Source organism: Marmota flaviventris, chromosome 10, assembly GCF_047511675.1.
Source record: "Marmota flaviventris isolate mMarFla1 chromosome 10, mMarFla1.hap1, whole genome shotgun sequence".
NCBI lineage: Eukaryota > Metazoa > Chordata > Mammalia > Rodentia > Sciuridae > Marmota > Marmota flaviventris.
This window is the reverse complement of record NC_092507.1, coordinates 14,912,091-14,928,849: the sequence shown is the minus strand read 5'-3', so window position 1 is coordinate 14,928,849 and position 16,759 is coordinate 14,912,091. Positions and strand designations below refer to the sequence as shown.

At 46.4% G+C, this 16,759-nt stretch overlaps 1 protein-coding gene across 1 annotated transcript; it reads left to right on the top strand.

The window, feature by feature from the left end:
• The first annotated feature begins 8,979 nt into the window (after positions 1-8,979).
• On the top strand, positions 8,980-15,569 carry Mul1 (mitochondrial E3 ubiquitin protein ligase 1). Its single transcript, XM_027937366.2, has 4 exons — positions 8,980-9,212; positions 12,336-12,423; positions 12,942-13,062; positions 13,685-15,569. Exons 1-4 carry the CDS (start codon positions 9,093-9,095, stop codon positions 14,412-14,414), a joined length of 1,059 nt encoding a protein of 352 aa, XP_027793167.2. The 5' UTR covers positions 8,980-9,092; the 3' UTR covers positions 14,415-15,569.
• Positions 15,570-16,759: the final 1,190 nt, after the last annotated feature.

Genomic DNA, 16,759 nt, shown 5'->3' with positions numbered 1-16,759 from the left:
CTACTATAGAGGTTCCTAGTGAAACACTGACAATTAACAACAGATACAAGGGCTGGGTGCAGGAGTGGGCACCTGCAGTCCAGCTCCCAGGAGACAGGAGGGTGGCTTAAACCCAGGAGTCTGAGGTCAACCTGGACAACATAGCAAGGCCCTGTCTCTAAATAAGTAGAAATTTAAAACAACCCAAATAGATACAGTCCCTGGGCCCATTCAGCTTAGAGTTTAACAGAAGAGATGAATCCTAAATGAAGAATAATATATATATATATATCATATTTTATATACTTATATATAATATAAATATTTACATATATAATATAAATAAAACTAAGGATTGAACCAGAGGCGCTTTACCACTGAGCTACATTCCCAACACTTTTTTTTTTTTTTTTTTGGTTCCGGGGATTGAACTCGGGGGCACTTGACCACTGAGCCACATCCCCAGCCCTATTTTGTATTTTATTTAAAGATAGGGTCTCACTGGGTTCCTTAGGATCTAGGTAAGTCATTGAGGCCGGCCTTAAACTTGCGATCCTCCTTATCTCAGCCTCCTGTGCTGCTGGAATTATAGGTGTGTGCAGCCACACCCGGCAGTATAGTGGTTTATACATAATTACAATGTATAGCAGGACCCCAAAGTCCTTTCTAATCAAAGGCTGATAATTCTGTATGTGAGAAGCTTGCCAGTGACTGGCACATAGTAGGTGTTCAGCAAATATTCCTGCTGTTGTCATTGCCTAACCAGAGCAGCCTGTGGTGACATTTCCCCCTCTGACATTTATCTTATTGTCCTTGCGTCACTCATTTGCCATTTAGCCATGTAGCTTTATTTTATTATTAAACTTTTGATTGGTTCCTAACTACAGTAATTTTTTTTCCTGAGAAATTCTACAATCGTAAACAAACGATGTCGAACAGATTCATCTGGTTGAAAAAACAAGAGTCACTCAAATCCATCAACTTCTCTGCCTCCATTTCAGAGACCAAGGATACAAATGAGAAGCAGAAGCAGAATCCCTGGGCTGCAGGCAGCACTTCGCCAACGTCAGCTTCTCTGGGCTCGCCCCGTCCTAGCTGAGGAAGCGAAGGCTCGCGGGGTTGAAGAGGTCTGTCTGGCGCACAGATGGGAGAAGGTGGTTCTCCAGTTCTCCAGGCAGCTGGGCTAGAACTGGACTGGACTCCTGGCTGAAAGTAGGGGGACATCACCTACTGCCTGAGAATCAGGCAGGCGTGACCTGGCTATGACCTGGTGAGTGAGCAGTAGTCCTAATCTCGGACTCAGGGCACCGATCCCATCCTGTCCTAATTCACCTGCGCTCTTCCCACGAGAGGCTGGAGGTGAACGTAGTAGGAGGTATGGTCCCAGTGCCTGCTGGCAAGTAGCAAGCTGAGGCTTGATGGGCCCTTAAATCTCTGGGCCTTCCTTGCCCTCCCTTCTGCATCTTCCCCAGGCCCCGGGACCTTCCTCTCTTGCTTTGCCTTCTGCATCTTGTGCTCTTGACGCCTCCCTGTGGCTAAAAATGTCAATTGCAGCAATGATCCAACAATGTTCTCAGAAATCCTCGGGGTAGTGGAATGCAGACATAAAGCACCCTTAGAGATTATTTTACAAGGAATTTATGTTTTTCCCAGGGGTGGACTGATCTGTGAGCCTAGGTTAGAATCCAGGAATCCTAGCTTCCAGATCATTTCCCCAAATGGACTGTCATTGACCAAATATTTGAATAATAGTGAGGGGTGTGATTCATGGAAGGAAACACCAAGTTTGTTTTTCTGGGTATTGGGGATTGAACTCTGGAGCGCTTAATCACTGAGCAACATCCCCAGCCTTTTTTATTTTTTATTTTTGAGACAGGGTCTTGCTAAGTTATTTAGGGCCTGCTAAATTCCTAAGGCTGGCCTCAGACTTGTGATCCTCCTGCATGAGCCTCCTGAGCTGCTGGGATTACAGGTGTGCACAACCATGACTGGTGCCAAAATAAAGCTAAATAACTAAAACTAAATGAAAGTCAGTTCTGGAGAAAGAAGGAGTCAGTTAAATCCTGCTACTCCACCTGGCTGAGTCTCAGTTTCTGCATCTATAAAATGGGGTTGGGAATAGTCCAGAACTCGTTTTCAGGAATGAAGTGGAAAAGTCATGAAATGTCACACAGTGCCGGGCCCTCTGAATGCAAAAATTAACTGAATGATGCATCATAGACCTGTAAGGTCAGGCAAGGCGGCAACCAAGAGATTGATTTAAAAAAATTTAAAAAGGCCGCTGAATGAGGCTTTATTGAGACTCACTCCCAGATGGAACTCGATCAGACCAACAGAGTGGACAGGAGGAGGTCTGAGGAGAAACCCTGTGGGGGCTCGACCCGACTGGGATTTTGGGGGCTTAGGCAGGAAGGGAAGGGCTTGGGACAGGAAAAGTGTCTTTAGAGTCCCTTGTCCCGCTGGAGTTGGTCAGGGGAACTGGCTGAAATCCAGGATTGATCAGGAGATCCCGCTGATTGACAGGCGCTTGATTGATCTTCTTTCATGCCTGTGGGGCTGCTTGGTGCTTTGTTCCTAAGTCACCGCCATGGACATGACAAGACCTAAATGTCAAACCTGAACCTAAAATTTTTAGAAGAAAACATAGGAGAAAATCTTGGTGACTTTAATTTAGGCGAAGATTTCTTTGGTGCCAAATCAAAAGCATGTTTTCTTCCATAGAAGAAAACAATGGATGAGTTGGACTTCATAAAAACTAATAACTTATGTTCCTTTTTTGGTGAGGGGGGGGGTGCAGTATCAGGGATAGAACTCAGGGGCACTCAACCACTGAGCCACATCCCCAGCCCCATTTTGTATTTTATTTACAGACAGGATCTCACTGAGTTGCTTAGGGCCTCGCTGTTGCTGAGGCTGGCTTTGAACTTGTGATCCTCCTATCTCAGCCTCCCAAGCTGCTGGGATGACAGGCCTGTGCCATCGGGCCTAGCAAGAACTTATGTTCTTGAAAAGACAATCTAGATAATGGAAAGTCAAGCCACAGACTTGAAGAAAATATTGGCGGATCATATATTTGTTAAAGGACTTGTATCCAAAATTCATAAAGAACGGCCAATAAATGGCCTGGGCTTGTGGCTCAGTGGTAGAGTGCTCACCCAGCACATGCGAGACCCTGGGTTTCATCCTCAGCACCACTTATAAATAAATAAAATAAACATATCATGTCCAACTACAACTAAAAATAAATATTAAAAAAAATAACTGTCAGTAATCAGAAAACAAACCAATAAAAAATGGGCAAAAAAAAAAAAAGCTGGGCATGGTGGTGTGCACCTGTAGTCCTGGCTACGTGGGAGGCTGAGGCAGGAGGATTGCTTGAGCCCAGGAGCAGCATCACAAGACTCCCATCTCGGGAAGGAAAAAACGGGTGAATCTGAGCACATACTTAATCCACAAAGTTATCTGGGTGGCACATAGCACATAGAAGGTGCTCAGCATCATGAGTCTTCAGAAAAATGCAAATTAAAACCGGGAGAAATGCCACTACACAGCTGTAACATGTTTAAAATCAAAAGGCTGATCATGCCAAACGTTAAGATGTGGAATTTTGGTAGGTAAACTCTCATATATTGTCGGAAATGTAAAATGGCACAGTCCTTTTGGGAACTGTTTGGCAGTTTCTTAAAAATTAAACCTGTGATCCCAGCAGCTTGGGAGGCTGAGGCAGGAGGATCACAAGTTCAAAGCCAGCCTCAGCAACTTAGACCCTAAACAACTTGGGGAGACCCATCTCAAAAAATAAAAAAGGGCTGGAGGTGTGGCTCGGGTGTGGGCTCAATGTCTGGTACAAAACAACAACGACAACAAAACAAACAAAGAAAAATACCTTAAGCCTATCTATATATACCATATGATCTAGCCACTCCAGTCCTAGGAATTGATTCAAGAAAACTAAAAGCACATGATCAGCCAGAGACTGGTGCATGGTTGCATGAATGTTCATAGCAACTTTATTTGTAGCAGTTAAAATCTATAAAACAAATTGGATATACAATGAAATACTATTTGGCAATGAAGAGGGGATGGACTGTTACTGATACATGCGACAACAAGACAAATCTCAAAGTAATTATCCTGAGTGAAATTGTTCTATTCCAAGCTAGAGAAGAGAGCGTAAGCTGTCTGGTTCCGTGTATGTCAACTTTTAGAAAATGCAAACTCATCCAAAGAGACAGAAAGCAGGTTGGTGGTTGCCTGGGGATGGGCCGGGGTGGGGGAGTGGGGGGTGATGGGTATGTTCGCTGTCTTGATTGTGGTGATGGTTTCACAGGCGCAGACCTGCATCTTGTGTTCTTGGCGCTTCCCTGTGGCCAAAAGTGACAACTGCAGCAATTGAGGAATTCTATGGTAAAGCAGGGACCCTTCTCCTGTAGTCTGTGGAGCTGGTGAGGCCACCCCATCACTCAGGGACCAGGTTTTCCTTTTTGGTGGTGTTAGGGGTTGAACCCAGGCAAGCGCCCCACCACCGACCTACATCCCCAGACCAGGGGCCAATTTTCTTTTTACAACATCTTCTTCCATCATTTTTGCTGGAACCTTTGGCCAGTCTATGGCAAATAGACCCTAACTGGGTCCAAAGGAGATGGAGAAGGCAAACCCACTGGGAGTGACACCCCCGCCCCCCATGCTTCAAAGCCTACATTCTTCTAGAGCTTCTGACAGCAGCATTTTCACAGATGGATGGCAGATCAACTGACCAACAGGTAACTTGATTCCCTCCTCTTTTGGCTTTTCACAAACTGCCTTGAAAACAATCTTTTGTGTGTTTGCCCCACCTTTTTAAATTGTACCCCAATACATTTCCTTTTTGACATGGCTGTTAGGTAGCTCATGGTCAAGGCTGGGATCCAATTGCATGACGAAGTCATCTAGATGCCTATCTACTTGGTAATTTCCTGCTTCTTTTAGCTGTTTTTTTTTTTTTTGCTTTTTTTCTTTATAGCTGTGTTTTAAAAATAAAATTTAAAAATATATCTGTTTTATGGCATGTTCCATTTTATGAAGTTTTGTTAGATTTTTTTTTTTTTTAATTTTCACAAACAGGTAAGGTTTAAGTAGTTACAAAAAGAAAAAAAGTCAGCCTGGCGTAGTGGTATACGCCCGTAATCCCAGCAGTTTGGGAGGCTGAGGCAGGAGGAGCGCAAGTTCAAAGCCAACCTCAGCAACTTAGCAAGGCCCTGAACAACTCAATGAAACCCTGTTTCTAAATATAATACAAAAAAAGACCAGGGATGTGTCTCAGTAGTTAAGTGCCCCTAGGTTCAATCCCTGGTATCAGGGGAGAAAAAGAAAGAAAGTAAGAAAGTCGGTGCATGGTTCCCTCTGCAAGGTCAGAGAGCATATCCTGCACATTGTCCCTATGTCCCACTGTGTATCTGGGAGAGAACATTGCATGGGATAAATGCTCATTTAAAAGGACCACAATTGTAGCTCAGGGGTAGAGCACTTGCCTGGCATGTGTGAGGCCCTGAGTTAGATCCTCAGCACCACATAAAAATAAATGCATAAAAAAATATGTTCAGTCTGGGCCAGTAGCTCAGTGGTATAATTACCTGGCATTTGCAAGGCCCTGAGTTCAATCCCAAGAACTACAGAAAAATATTTTGGCTATATTAGATAATTCTTGATGATTATATAGGTGCTATCCCAAGGGAAAGTTCTGTATGGAAACTGGATGCTATTTTTGACAACTTTTCTACTTCCTGTTTCTGGTGGCACCTGTCTGGCAATGTCTGGGTAGGTAGAAGATTCCTGCCTTCATATCTGTTTGGTCCCTCGACCCTGGTGAATGCCTAAGAGGTCTATGCTCCATGACTTGCAGGGAATTTTTGTTGCTCCAAGGGGAAATGTGAGTTTAGGTCTGAGGTGACATGCTTCTGGTGGTGGTATTGTCCTTACTGGCCTCTTTCCTAGCTCAGCTCCCCACTGCTCAAAGCTCTGACTGGTGGCTTAGGAACTTACCTCACTTTCTCCAGACAAGCTCATCTTTAACTTGTGACTCAGTGAGAACCGCCATTCAAAGCTGGGAGTGGTTCCCTGGGGACATCTGGCTACAGCTGAAATTGCCCATCTCTCACTGTTCCTAACAAGGCCCACAGGTTATAAATTTCAAACTGTCCCAGTAGGATGTGCTCAGCATGGCTAATGAAGGATTTCAGCCTTTGGCCAAAAATGGCAGAGTTACTTGAAATCAAAGTGTCTCATTTAAGAGTAATGATTCTTTTAACAAGGAGCCTGGAGAATAAAACTAGATGGCCTAAGATAAAACAAGAATCCTTGATCTATTTGCAGTGGAGACACTTTCCCAGTTTTCAATGTTATGACCTCTTTTTTGTTTTTCCCTTGCTGTGATCCAAGGATGCAGGAATTTTGATTATTTAAAAAAAAAAAAGCGATTAGATCATGCTCTTGCTCATCCTTAAGATTTATTGGATTGCATCCCCAAAATGATGAAATTTAAAGTTTTGGTTGGCATTGAGGGACCTGTAGGATCTGGCTTCAACCCTCCTTTTCAATTACATGCTCCTGGCCCCCACCAATATTATGGGTCAGGCTATATGGGCAATGAGCAAACAGACTCCGTTTGGCCCCAAGACTCCATGACATGTAAGAAATGCTTCTCCCCTGGGAAAGCTTCTCCTGCCTCTGCACCCATCAACAGTTGCTTAGCATAGCATGTTTCGCAATTCAAAATGACAATTCTTATACAATGTAAAATCATTCTCTTTTTGGTGCCCATTTTATTGGGCAATGTACCCTATCAGAGAATATTGTCTAGATATTAGAACCATTCTTTAACTTGTACTCAACTAGGGTCGTTTTGACCCACTTTCCCTTCTGCTTCTGATTTTAGATCGCATGATGTTTGTTTATGGTCTTGAATCATAGCAACAGCCACTTATGATTAATGTGCTGACATGCTTTACTTATGCTATAAAAAATGTACTCAAACCCCTGGAGGGGGTTGAAGGGTGTAGACTTGTGGCCTCCCCCTTGGCCCGCCAGCTGGTGGATCCAGATGGCCAGCTGGTGAATAAAGTTTCTGTCTCCTGTTTTATGATTTATTACAATCTTGCCATAACACCTACCCTGGCCACCTTGGCAGCTTTGCACTTTTGCTACTCTTTTCCTCTGCCTGAAAGTCTTTCCTATACCCTCCCTGGCCTGCCACACCACCTTCATTATGTTTATAGAATTCAAATCCCTTCCCTGTTGAGAATAGATAACAACACCCCTACTGCATACACCACTGGTGGCACTTTGCTCGCCTTAATTCCACTGGGCCTGGGTCAAAACGTATCTGCCTCTGATCCTATCTGCCTCTCCACCAGGCCCTAAACAGCTAGAGAAGGACCTGGATGAATAAGGCCCAGAGCCTTGCCTGCAGGAGGTCCTCTGAAATGATTGGTTGTGGAGTGACTGACTTGTGTTAAGTTTTATTAATTCAAAATAGACCATATATTTGTACTCTAAAGGTACAGAAACACAAAGGCTGGGGTTGTGGCTCAGTGGTAGCGTGCTTGCCTAGCATGCATGAGGCACTAGGTTTGATTCTCAGCACCACATAACATACAAATAAAATAAAGATCCATCAATAAAGAATATTTTTAAAAGATACAAAAACAATACCTCTGTTCTCTAACCACCCAGTTTCCTCCTATGAACAGAATACCAGTTTCTTGTGAATCCTTCCTTAGACATGCAAATATCAATGTTCTTTTTCAAACATTTATTTAACCACTTTACTGATGACATTTAGATTGTTTTCATTCTTTTGTTATTAAAAACAATGTTGAGATGTAATCTTGATTTGGACCAACAGGTACATCCCCATATCTTCCATAATTTAAAGCATAAGCTTTTAGGAAATAGCTCAATGAATACGTTATTTACAGATTGATGTTTTGGATAAGATTTTGGGCATCTCTGATTGTTTTAGAAAGGAGATGCCTTAGAGATCAGAAAAGTCTCAAGTCTCTGAATGCGGGGCTGGGCACAGGGGTGAGGGTGGGGGTGGTGCACGCCTGTAAGATTTGGGAGGTTTAGGCAGGAGAACCAGGAGTTCAAAGCCAGCCTCAGCAACTTAGTGAGCCTGTCTCAAAATATACAAAAGGGCTGGGGATGTAGCTCAGTGGTTGAGCGCCCCTGGGTTCAATCCCCAACACCAATAATAATTATAATAAATCCCTTAATAACCACCTGGATTTGAAGCCCATTTGTCAGCCACATGACTGAGGAAGTCGTTTCACCTGAGTCTCATCTGTAATCTGCATTGCAGCCGTGTTGTGGGGATTAAATTTTGTCGCAGTTCCAGACACATAATAGGCACCCAATAAACGGAGCTGTAATTATTTATTGTTTAATAATTTAATCACTATTTAATTTAACATGCTCTTATGCGGTGAGAGCGGATCACGGGGCTATTTGATCTGCCGTCTTGAAGCGGAGGAAAGGAGAATTCCTCGTTAGCTCGCGTTAGCAGTACGGCTTTGGGCACTTCCGCTAACAGCTCTGGCCTGTTTTCCCGTCTAAGGACAGAATGCAATCCAGCTCGCAAGGTGTTTGTCCCAAAGCTTAAACGCAAACACTCCCAAGTGCTTAACGCACGATTCTCTTCCTTCTTCCCAATCTAATGGCGGAAACATCGAACAACCCATCAACCCACCCAGTCACCCCTGAAAACCAGAGCGATCGAGGCCTCTGGCGGGCGCGCCAGTCGTGGCCGTGCTCTGCGCGTCGCAGGGAAACGGCCTCTGAGCGGCAAAAGTCTCTTGACCTCGCAAAGCCTCTCCAGGCGCCGGGGTGCGGAGGTCGGTTTCCCACGATGCCTCCGCAGCTCAGCGGTCGCCCTGGCAAACCCGCCTTCCGGCCCCCTTTGCCCCGCCTCCACTTCCGGCTCTGATGTACGTCATCGCCGTGCGACCGACTGGAGTTTCCGGAAAAGGCCGTCCGGAAAGTACCGTGTGGGGGTGCGGTCCCGAGTGCGGGAGGTGGGGCGCGGGGTTCACGGTCTGTTCTCGGTGTCGCCGGCTGCGCCCCGACTCAGCGCCGCCATGGAGAGCGGAGGGCGGCCCTCGCTGGGCCAGTTCATCCTCCTGGGCACGAGCTCCGTCGTCACCGCCGTCCTGTACTCTGTGTACCGGCAGAAGGCCCGGGTCGCCCAAGAGCTCAAGGTCAGTGCTCGGGCCGGCCTGGCCTCAGCCGGGCGTGTCTGCCCGCGGCCGTGGGGACCCACAACTCACCTTGGCCACCCCACAGTGGGAAGCTTGCAGAAGAGGAAGCCGGCGCCGGGACGGTGTTCCCCAGCCCAGCCGGCGGAGCAGGGGTGCGAAGTCGGGTCTGAGACAACGGCCGCTCCGCCCCTTAGCCTTAAGCCCCTCTCGTTACTCAGGACGACTCTTCTTTAACTGTGTTCTGAAACTGTTTCTCGAACCGTGCGCCAGGCAGTGAGTAGCAAAGACTAGTCTCTGTCCTCGTGAAGATTCCATGCTGGTACAGCGGGACAGACGGTAAACAGGTGGTGTAGCCCGGGAGACGTGTTGTGGACTAAGGCAGGAAAGGGGGCTTGCTATTTTAGACAAGGTGACATTTGAGCAGAATACAAGGAGGAGATAGGGACAGCAGTTCAGACCCGGGAACTGCAAGTACCGAGACCCATTTATTTAACAAACTCCTTGCTTCAACAAATTTTCCCTTTTTATATTATACTTATTTTTTTCAACTCATTTTTTGAACAGCATTTTACAGTTTACACAGCATTGTTTTCATTTTTTCTGCATAGTAGTTTTCTGAGGTAGATGAAATGACAACCCCCCCCCCACCGCCCCGCCATTGTAAATTGGGAAATTGAGATTCAGAGGATAGGTCACATAGCTATTTACCTTGGAACTTAGGTCTTTTGAGTCCTAGGGTAGGATTATTTTTTTCCCCCGATTGACCACATTATTTTAATGGAACTGTCAGGGTGGTCCACAGAGGTGTACCTCTAGGTCAGAGACAGGGTTTTTCCTTCTAGGTTCTGTTTGAGAATGGTAGTTGCTCAATAAATGTTAGTGGATTTGTTTTGTTTGAAATTTCACGATTCAACTACTAAAGATTTAATTTGTATGAAGGGCAGATTTCCAAATATAAGTTCTTTTTTTTTTTTTTTTTTTAAAGAGTGAGAGAGAGAGAGTGAGAGAGAGAGAGAGAGAGAGAGAATTTTTTTTTAATATTTATTTTTTAGTTCTCGGCAGACACAACATCTTTGTTTGTATGTGGTGCTGAGGATCGAACCCGGGCCGCACGCATGCCAGGCGAGCGTGCTACCGCTTGAGCCACATCCCCAGCCCATAAGTTCTTTATCACCAGATTGTTTTCATTAAGAGTTTAGAAACAAATGTGGGAAATCCCTGCAGGTAAAAAGTTTAGGAATCTAGAATGAACCAGTTTGTGAGGTAATTGGATTTGCTGTGCAAATGACATCCTGGTGAGGTTCCAGCTGCCCTGTTGTTCATCTAATTAAATAAACAAGTTACTGCTAAGTCTGTTGGCTCTAAGTGTAGCTGATACTTCACTTTCTGATTTCAAAACCAATTTGGCTTCAAGTTGGCTGGGGGTGAGGATCTTGAATGAACTCTCCAGGTGATCTTAAAAGCTTTGCTAATTAGTTTCTTTATAAGGATGAAATAGCCCCTCCTGGAAAAAGAATTGAGACTCCTGATATGTTAGATTCTCTTTTCTGGGTTGGATTAAGAAACTTCCAGAGTAGGGTTTGTTGTACCCTTGGTGTTTCTCATAGTGATAGGAGTGCATAATTATTGTATACGCCCATCTGCCCACCCCTGGGCTGGATTCTTCCACTCCTTGAAATTCACCTAATCCACATAAAAAAATGCTATGAGATTATGTTTCCCTCATCTTTAACAGTTTTGGAAACTGAGATTCAGATCAGTTGAGTTCCCCAGAGTTACTGGGGATGAGGTTGATCAACACAATGTCTTTCTGAACTTATTCACCACCCTTCTGTCCTTTAAAAATTCTTTTTTTCTCTCTCTCTCTTCTTTTTTTTTGTACCAGGGATTGAACCCAGAGTCACTTGGCCACTGAGCCACATCCCCAGCCCTTTTTTATGTTTTATTTTGAGACAGGGTCTCTTTGAGTTGCTTACAATCTCACTAAGTTGCTGAGGCTGGCTTTGAACTCTCAATCCTCCTGCCTTAGCCTTCCAAGATGCTGGGATTACAGGTGTGCACCATCACCATGCTGGGCTCTGCCCTTTAAAATTCTAATTGTCCATTGTGATGGATTTTTTTTTTCTTTCTCTCTCTCTCTCTCTCTCTCTTTAACTAACTGTAAAGTAGACGGGTCGCTACAACTTCCTTTTTCCAAAAGTTTGATAATTATCTTGGCTGGGCTGGGGGTGTGGCTCAGTGTAGAGTACTTGCCTAGCACCTTGGTTTCCTTTCTGAAATTGCAGGTAATAATGCCTACTCTATGGGGACAACACCAGCATTAATAGGTTTATGCATTTGAAGTGCTTAGCATAGTGCCTAGTACAATGGTGTATCTAAATACTTTAATCATTGATTTATTTGTCAAATATATATCAGGTACTTGCTGTGTGTCAGGCGCTATTCTCAGCAGCAGGAGAGACTCCATTCTAGTACAGCTTGACCAACAAAAGCGCATGATCAGATGATATGACACAGTGACAAAGAAATGTTTTAGAGTAAGGCAGGAGAAGGGAGCACCAGGGATGGGAGAACTGGGGGTTGTTGGCGGAAGACAGCAACAGAAGTAACAGCAGGCTTGTTTGTGAGAGGGAAGAAAGACAAATTAAAAAGTAGCAGACCACTGTTGGGCACCAGTTAACAGAGACTTGCCTGAAGAAAGCAAAGGCACTTCTTTATTATAACAGAGTGCAGGGCATCCATTCACAGAGGCACGGTGGTAATTAACACCTACCATTTTTTGAGCCTCTACTATGTGCTTTATACAACAGCACTGTGTTGTCAAGAAGAGATTAAATGTGTTCAAATTAAAAGGGGCATTGGTTTTGGTTAAATAGAAAAAAATGTATGTGGCACCCTCAGTCTGCAGTGACTAAAGAGCAGAAGCCCTGCTCCTAGCCTGTTTTACATGTTGAAACTCTGGGACAGTTTTTGGAGTCGAATTATCTGTAGTATTCTTTCTGCTCAGCTTTTTTTACTCTCAACATGAAAAAAACAAAAGATCTTTTTTTGCCCTTAAGTTTGGTTGACTATGTTAGTATTCAATGGCCAATTTAATTTTTGTGTGTGTGTATGTGTGTTTAGGGAGCTAAGAAAATCCACTTGGGTGAAGATTTAAAGAGTATTCTTTCAGAAGCTCCAGGAAAATGTGTGCCTTATGCTGTTATTGAAGGTATGTTTGTTTAATGGTAAATGGAAAACAACTTCCTTCTTCCAAAAGTTTGATAATTATCTTGGCTGGGCTGGGGGTGTGGCTCAGTGTAGAGTACTTGCCTAGCACCCACAAGGCCCTGGATTCAATCCCTACTACTGCAAAAACAAAAAGATTGTCTTGGCTGACATTAAGTGCCTTTTATGGTGTTGGGGTTCATTGTCTGAATGTACTTTGGGGTTAGAAAGATCTGAGTGATTGCCCTGTGACCTTGAGAAAAATTTTCAAACCTTTTTTGATCTCATTATAGTAGAGATTATTTATCTGTAAACTAATTCCTACTTTGTAGAGTTGTTGTGAGACTTAAATGATGTGACCCAGATAAGGTGCTCAGCATAGTGCTCCTAAGATGTACCTTAGGGTGGTACAATACAAATGTATTCACTTTGGTTAATTAAGAGACCGAAACCACATTCTGAATCACCTGAAAGAGAGGGCAGAACAGTTCTTCAGAAATGAAATGATTTGTTTCTGTTTAGGAGCTGTGCGATCTGTTAAAGAAACGCTGAACAGTCAGTCTGTTGAGAACTGCAAGGGGGTAATCCAGCGACTGACACTTCAGGAGCACAAGATGGTGTGGAATCGAACAACCCACCTTTGGTATGTGTCCTTTCTACACCAATTGAAAACCGTAGCTGGTCTGTCCATAGGCTGGGGTTCTGGTACCCCCATCTTTAACAGTTTTGATCTGAGATTGCTGTCTTCAGCATCTCCTGAGTAGGTTGAAAACCAGCCTGTGATGCTGGCGATACCACTGTGTGTTCCATGGACCTCTGTCAGAGCCCATAGGCAGCTTATTACAATGCAGATTCTTGGGCCCACATCCTGGCCTACCAAACCAGAATTTTCAGGTTAGAAGGGACCTGGAATCTGTTGATTCTTAAGCACTCTAAAGTTTGAGGACCACTGATTTATAGATTAATGACTTCAGTGTTAAAATAATTTTGTGCCCTAACATGGAGTACCAATTCTCCATCTGATTCTAGCAACTTTTGTCTCAGATGTCTATCTGACAGTGGCAAAGGGACCTCTGCTGGTACTTTCTGCCCACTGACCCCACCTGAGGACCTAGGCACTGCAGCCTCACATCATGAGGTCAGAGAGTAGTGATTGCTGTTGCAGTCCTAGTTAGAGTGAATTCTGTCCTGCTGCCACTTAGGTGATCTCCCACTGCCTAGATATCTGGCTCTTGGTTTCATCTTTAGTCCTCTTATTCTTTTAGGAATGACTGTTCAAAGATCATTCACCAGAGGACCAACACTGTGCCCTTTGATCTGGTGCCTCATGAGGATGGCGTGGCCATGGCTGTACGAGTGCTGAAGCCCCTGGACTCTGTGGACCTGGGCCTGGAGACTGTGTACGAGAAGTTCCACCCCTCCGTCCAGTCCTTCACCGATGTCATTGGCCACTACATCAGTGGAGAACGGCCCAAAGGCATCCAAGAGACTGAAGAGATGCTGAAGGTGGGGGCCACCCTGACAGGGGTTGGTGAACTCGTCCTAGACAACAACTCCGTGCGCCTGCAGCCCCCCAAGCAAGGCATGCAGTACTACCTAAGCAGCCAGGACTTTGACAGCCTGCTGCAAAGGCAAGAGTCAAGCGTCAGACTCTGGAAGGTTCTGGCCCTGGTGTTTGGCTTCACCACGTGTGTCACCCTCTTCTTTATTCTCCGGAAACAGTATCTGCAGAGGCAGGAGCGCCTGCGCGTAGAGCAGCTGCAGGAGGAATTCCGGGAACACGAGGCCCAGCTGCTGAGTCAAGCTTCGCCCGAGGACCGAGAGAGTCTGAAGAGTGCCTGTGTCGTGTGTCTGAGCAGCTTCAAGTCCTGCGTCTTCCTGGAGTGTGGGCATGTCTGTTCCTGTCGTGAGTGCTACCGTGCCTTGCCAGAGCCCAAGAGGTGCCCCATCTGTCGGCGGGAGATCACCCGGGTGATTCCCCTGTACAACAGCTAGCGGTTCTGCAGCGCCTGGCTGCACTTGGAAGCCGCCCTCCCCGAGTGGGGATTCATTCTTGAGGCCTTTCGAAGAGCAGCCATAGGGGTAGCTCTGCCTCCGGGTGTGACTGAGTGGAGTCTCTCCAGACCCACACCTCCACCAGCAGAGAGCCTTTCTGACCTCCCCAGAGCATCTAGAGGGGCCCCACCCTTGGTGGGTGCCAAGGCCTGGTATTTTTTCCTAGGAACCTGCTGGGGGTGTGTATGTGTATGATAAAGCATCCTGTCACCTCAGCACCAAAGCCACTGATCTTTTCTGGTGACTCTTGGTTGCTGCAGACCTCGGAGAGGAAAGGCTGAGCCCCGGGCCTTCCAGAGCCATACCTGCAGAGACTGCCCTCGCTTTCTTCCTTTTGCTTCCACTGGGGATAAGGTCTTTCTTCAAATTGTCAGGCTGGGCAGGTCACTTGTGTCTTTCCCCTCACCTGCTTGCCTCCCAAATGTGTGCACACATGTGGACAGGGCAGGAGGGGGTGAGGTCAGCACATCTGCTTCTGCCTACACAGTGGGACACGGATCAGCAGACGCCAAGAGGTGTCTCTCCTTTGCTCTGACAGCCCTGTTGGTATCTTCACTGACCAAGGGCGGGACACAGAGCGCAGACCTCTAGCCCTGATGTGGAGCTGCTGCAGCTGGGCAGGCCTGGGTAGCTCTGGATTGCCTGACAAAGGGTGAGCCCAAAAGGCCTCTGCTGAAGGAAGCAGCGAGGGCATAGCCCTCCTGGCCCCCAGCTCTTGCAGCTTCTTTGTGGCAGCTTCTTTGCTTGCTTTTGTCTAGGAAAAGTAGCCAGCCGGCACCCTGAGCTCTGGGCCTCTGAAGCCCGCCCCTCGACCCCTCGCCTGGGGCCGGGGCACAATCCCAGCACCGTGTTCCCTGTTACCCTCCACTCCTCACGCCCCTGTGCTGAGCCTGTGAGTGCAGGAGAAGTTGGGGAGTGTCCTTCCTGCCTCTGAGTGGCCAAGAATCGTGCACACAGCTCTTATTTCCCTTCTGTGTCCTTGAACATTCATCCCCTGCTCCTCCTCTGTGTGGGGGGAGGGGTGCTCTCAGGGGGCTGACACTAGTGATAAGCAGTATCCCATGTGAACAGCACAAATTAAACATTGCGGCCTTGTGTTTGCCTGTTATTTGTTAATGAGTTAAATGGCTAAGCCGAGGCCTCCCAGGATGGAGCTGATCCCTGCTGGGACAGAATGAAAACTGGGGACTTCAAGGCTTCTTTGGCTGTGAGGTGGTCTAGGTTCCGCCAGCTGAGGTGCAGCTCAGCAGTGGAGAAACCCTGATGCTTGCCACCACGGGAGGAGTCTGGTGAGCCCAAAGGACCCTCCTGGACAGCCAGCCCATGGTCAGGCATCCCTGGCCTGGCTAACAGCCATCTTTGAAGTCTGTCTGGATGTCCTGAACATCAGAGCACTGAGGATTCTCCTGGGAGCATTGGCCGGGGTGGGGCCTCGGGGGACAGAAGGGCAAACAGTGGGCACAGCTATGTGCCTGGTGTTACACCATGCACCACTTCAAACTTCAGTTGCAAAGTGAGTTCCCCGTCAGGCAGCTCTCAGGCTGAGTCCTCGGCTTCCCTGTATAGATGAGAAATTGGCCCCGAGGGGGGAAGTTCATGGGGGTGAGGACATAAGAGCTGTCATGTGATGGATCCCAATCTGAACTATTGTTTGCTGCCCACCAGCAGCAGGCCCAACAGATTCCTCTGTCAACGGGACACTATGAGATACTGGCTCCCAGAGTTGGTAGAGCAGGGTGCCCATACTGGAGGAAGACTGGGCATTGGAGGTCCCTGCTTCATCCTGGCTTGTCTGGGACTGAAATGGGCACACTCCCTGCTGTGGCCTTCTGTGGCAGTTTCTATCTTGCTTTAGGAGCCTCATCTCCAGAAGGGTCCAGTGGCCTTAGATCTGTGTGGGACAGGGAATGATGGGAGGAAGGAAGTAGAAAGTTAGTATTAAGTGGGATCTTTGTGAGTGATGTCTTCCTGTCTGCCGTGTGCTCAGTCACTTTGCTCCTGGGCAGCAGTGGTGGGCAGGAATCATCTTAAGTGATTACTGCTGGTGCTCAGAACGTCTGGGAGCTGCTTTATGCATTAATGCTTGCTGTCCTACACAGTGGATGTTGTCACTTCTGTTTCATAAATGAGGACAGGCTTGGTGGAGTTACATCTTGCCTGTGGCCACATAATCACAAACCAGGCAATGTTAGGCTCTTTAAGGGTATTGTTTCTAATACAGCAAACCAGCAAGGGAGGTCAAGGCTACCACTGCCTGAAGACAAAGCCCCCAACTTTTGATTACA